General features: G+C 45.9%; 1 protein-coding gene across 1 annotated transcript in view; it reads right to left on the bottom strand.

The window, feature by feature from the left end:
* Positions 1 to 473: 473 nt before the first annotated feature.
* Positions 474 to 4,976, bottom strand: part of glrbb (glycine receptor, beta b) — a 64,820-nt gene continuing 60,317 nt past the window's right edge. Inside the window, exon 11 of the mRNA XM_063189086.1 lies at positions 474 to 2,910. Within this exon, the coding sequence (XP_063045156.1) occupies positions 2,620 to 2,910 (291 nt within the window). The 3' untranslated portion in view covers positions 474 to 2,619. The remainder of the gene's footprint in view (positions 2,911 to 4,976) is intronic.

A 4,976-nucleotide genomic window follows, 5' to 3' on the forward strand; every position in this document is an offset into this window, starting at 1 on the left:
GCGCACGCGCACGCACACGCACACGCACACGCACAGGGTGGGCATAATGTTCTAAGTATATACGTATATGTTTAATTTACAGTATATACCTGATATTTATATTTAGATCACCTTTAAAATCTCTTAATGTACATACAACCACATACAGTACAAGTTCCTCTAAATATAGCAAATATATTATTTTAAATATAGATGTTCTGGCTGAACTTACAGTGTAAACATGAATGAAAACACATGACAGCATGACAGGTATTTTCAATAGGCATCCTTTTTTATTGAGATAAATATAGATCACATTGTGAGTATAAATGCATAGAAATATACACAACATGGCTTGGAGTCAATGGTGGATCATCAGCACAAGCCACAGGCAGAGAGAGAGAGAGAGAGAGAGAGAGAGAGAGAGAGAGAGAGAGAGAGAGAGAGAGAGAGAGAGACAGACAGACAGACAGACAGACAGACAGACAGACAGACAGACAGACAGACAGAGAGACAAACTGACAGAGACAGACAGAGACATGAAGACAGGCAAAAATTAGGGGGGAGAGAGAGAGAGAGAGAGAGAGAGAGAGAGAGAGAGAGAGAGAGAGAGAGAGAGAGAGAGAGAGAGAGAGAGAGAGAGAGAGAGAGAGAGAGAGAGAGAGACAGACAGACAGACAGACAGACAGACAGACAGACAGACCGATACAGAGAGACAAAAAGACAGACAGAAAAAAATAAAAACAGAGAGAGAGGGAGAGAGGGACGGAGATAGTGAGAGAGAGACCGACAGACCGACAGAGAGAGACAAAAAGACAGACAGAAAAAGTTAGAGAGAGAGAGAGAGAGAGAGAAAAAGAGAGAGAGAGAGAGAAAGAGAGACGGAGGGCGGCAGGAGGAAGCGAGGAAGGCTATTAAATCTTCTTGGTCTCGTAAACTCTAACAAACACAGCACAGAGGTCCGTTAACTATCTCCCCATTTGCACAGTCATTTGTTCGTACGCTCACACACCCACATTTGTGTGTACGTACGCACACCTGAGCACAGTACACTCTGGCAGGAGAGAATCAGGGCAGGGCAGGGCTGGACTGGGGTGATAGGCAGTAGGCTCGGGCGGTATGTAACTGAATACCATAGTTTGAATGCCAGACTTCAAGCACCATCTTAGTGGTGGTTAATATACATGAACTCCTAGAAATCACAGTGACAACACACTGGAATAACTCAATTCAAACTTCAAAAATGGAGGAGGAATTCTCAGATTAATACAAAATGGGCCTACAGACGTTTTTTTTTTTGCACGGAAGATTGGATACGGCCCAAGCCTAGTGTTAGGATGTGGTAGGTAGGTAGGTGGAGGAAAGATCATCGAAAGACACAGTTCTGGTGTGGCAGTGTTGTGTGTGATGCAATCCCTCGGGAAAACAACATCCACCCCGTTCAAGTCAGCGACGGGATCCGAACCAAACCAAACAAAACCGAACCAAACCGAAAGTGCCCCAAAGCATCCCGTAGTCATTACTTTATATAACATTATCTGATATATTATTTGTATATATACTATAAGCATGCACGATAATAATTATAATCTTTTTTTTCATTTATTATTTTGTGCTGAACTTAAAACAAAGTAGCAAAAACATATATATGTATAGCTTCATATTTCATTTCCTATTCTGTATGCAAATAATTTCAATGGCAAGCACCCCAAATCATACTCTTTGAGAAGCTAGCATACAGAGCGCTATGTATTTACATTAGTGAAGTAGCGCCCTAGCATTAGCTCCGTCACGTGATGAGCGCGAGCTTCGGTTGACCCTCTGTAAGTGCACGTGTGGAAGAAGAGAACTGCACTCGTTTTGATGCAGATGCAGCGCCATGTATTTGGATGGGATGATATGGGAGAGAGAAGAGGAGAGAGAGAGGAAAAGAGAGAGGGAGAGAGAGAGAGAGAGAGAGAGAGAGAGGGAGAGAGAGAGAAAGAGTGCATGTCATGTAATGTCAATAATGTCAATTGTGAGCGTTTAGTATGGGTGTATGTCTAAATTTGATGTTACTGCTCTGTGTGTGTGTGTGTGTGTGTGTGTGTGTGTGTGTGTGTGTGTGTGTGTGTGTGTGTGTGTGTGTGTGTGTGTGTGTGTGTGTGTGTGTGTGTGTAGGTTAGCATCTATGAATGTATATGTATCTTCACAAGTGCACATGTTTCCGTTCACAGTACTTCAAATGTATTTACAGTGTATGTGTGTGTGTGTGTGTGTGTGTTTGTGTGTGTGTGTGTGTGTGTCTGTGTGTGTGTGTGTGTGTGTGTGTGTGTGTGTGTGTGTGTGTGTGTGTGTGTGTGTGTGTGTGTGTGTGTGTGTGTGTGTGTGTGTGTGTGTGTACGTGTGTGTATGTGTGTGTGTATATGTGTGGGCATGCGTGCATGTGTTTGTGGTGCCTGTGTGTATTGTGTATTCGTCAGTCTATCTGGCTGAAAGATAGACAGACCAGTATGACATTGAAGAAGAGGAAGAAGAAAGGGAAGAGGGCTGCGGTAGTGTGGCGGTCTATGTGTGCATGTGTATGTGTGTGCATGTGCATGTGCGTGTGTGCATCAGTCTGTAGTGGTTGTGTGTACAATACTCGTCAGTCTATCTGGCTCAAAGATAGACAGACCAGTATATGACGTTGAAGAAGAGAAATGAGAAAGGGAATAGGGCACGGGCGTAGAGGTCTACGCGCTTGGCGGCCGAGGGGATGACGGGCTTGGGGGGCGGGGGCTTCTTGTTGCTCTTGGCCGCTGATTTGCCGCCGGCCGTCTCGATGGGCTTGCCGTAGCAGTCAAAGTTCGAGAGCTCGAAGTCGCGCGGCAGCGAGCCCACGATGCTGAAGTCGTTGGAGCGCAGGTCGGACTTGGAGGTGCACACCTTCTTACACCTGGTCTCAGACACCTGGAGAAAGAGGGGTGGGGGGGTAGAGAGACAGAGAGAGAGGGGGCGGGGGGGTTAACCACTTTTATTTCACTGGTCTGGTGTGTGTGCGTGCATCCATGTGTGTGTGCGTGCCTGCCTGTCTGCCTGTGTGTGCATCCATGTGTGTGTGCGTGCCTGCCTGCCTGCCTGTGTGTGCATCCATGTGTGTGTGCGTGCCTGCCTGCCTGCATGCCTGCCTGCCTGCCTGCATGCATGTCTTTGCTTGTGTATTTATGTCTGATACAGGGTGCATAATACAACCTAAAACACATACTGTACATATTATATACGTATGAACTTTATTACAGGCTCTGGGCCCAATAGACAGACAACATAGTATACATAAAATATAAAACGGCAGGAAAAGGAAAGGAAGAGAGAAAAAAAATAGCAATAATGCCTAAGCAGATACAAACATACCCTTTATATTATATTGGCACTTAGAGAATGATGTAATATGAGGCAACTTTATTAGACAACTCCAGGGCGAAGTTGTTGAAAAAAAAAAGAAAAAAAGTAACCTACATCGAAAAATGATTAAATATCGTAAGGAGTTAGAGACTACAACCCAGTACCTGCTGAAAAACCCAATGTGAGTCAATAAGCAGTATCGGTATTCCTCTGCTCTGGCTGCCCTTGAGTAATGCATCTAACCCCATACTACTACTGCTGCTCCCAGCCATTTATCTCTCTCCTTATCTTTCTTTATCTCTCTTTATTTTCCTCTTTCTTTCTATTTCTTTATGTCTCTCTCCCTCTCTCCCTCTCTTTCTTGATCTCTCTCTTGATCTCTCATCTCCCTCTCTCATTCCCTTAGTCTCTCTCTCTCTCTCTCTCTCTCTCTCTCTCTCTCTCTAGCTCTCTTAATCTTTCTCTCCATATCAGCCTCCCTCTCTCCATCATCATGTATCTCTCTTCGACTCCCTCTCCCTTAGTCTCTATCTCTGACTCTCTCTCTCTCATCATTTAATATGCATGTCTTTATCTGTCTTTGACGGTCGGTCTCTCCTCCGGCTCCTCTCCTTCCCCATCCTCCCGGTCTGATCCCCCATTTTCTCTCTCTCTATTCTGCTCTTCATCCCAATCTCCCCTCTATCTCTCCGCATCTCCCTCTGTATCCTTTGCTTCCTCTCTAGCTCCCCCTTCGCTTTGACTTCTTCGATCCCTCATTTATCTCTGTCTCCCTTTGCCCCTCACTAGGCACACACACACACACACACACACGCACACACACACACACACTGATATACACATCCTCTATTTTATCTCTCTCTCTCTCTCTCTCTCTCTCTCTCTCTCTCTCTCTCTCTCTCTCTCTCTCTCTCTCTCTCTCTCTCTCTATCTCTCTCTCTCTCTCTCTCTCTCTCTCTCTCTCTCACACACACACACACACAGCTCTCGATCTGGAAGCATACTCACATACATATTTTCTCTCTCTCTTTCTCTCTCTCATTTACTCTCCATTACATCGATTTCTTCTGTGAGTCTCTTTAGCTCAGACCAGACCTGGTGGGGGTCACCGACCTACGTACACTGCATGCTCATCACACACACACACACACACACACACATGCAAGCATGCATGCACGCACATACGCACACGCACACACACACACACACTTACGCATGCACGCACACGTGCAAACACACACACACACACACACACACACACACACACACACACACACACACACACACACACACACACACACACACACACACACACACACACACACACACACAAGCGAGATCACGCTCGCATGCATGAACGCACACACAGCTCTGGGTATGCTGGAAGACACACACACACACACACACACACACACACACACACACAAGCGAGCGCACGCTCGCATGCATGAACGCACACACAGCTCTGGGTATGCTGGAAGACACACACACACACACACACACACACACACACACACACACACACACACACACACACACACACACACACACACACACACACACACACACACACACACACACACACACACACACACACACACACACACACACACACACACAGGCATGTACACACA

Source organism: Engraulis encrasicolus, chromosome 22 (genome assembly GCF_034702125.1).
Source record: "Engraulis encrasicolus isolate BLACKSEA-1 chromosome 22, IST_EnEncr_1.0, whole genome shotgun sequence".
Lineage (NCBI taxonomy): Eukaryota > Metazoa > Chordata > Actinopteri > Clupeiformes > Engraulidae > Engraulis > Engraulis encrasicolus.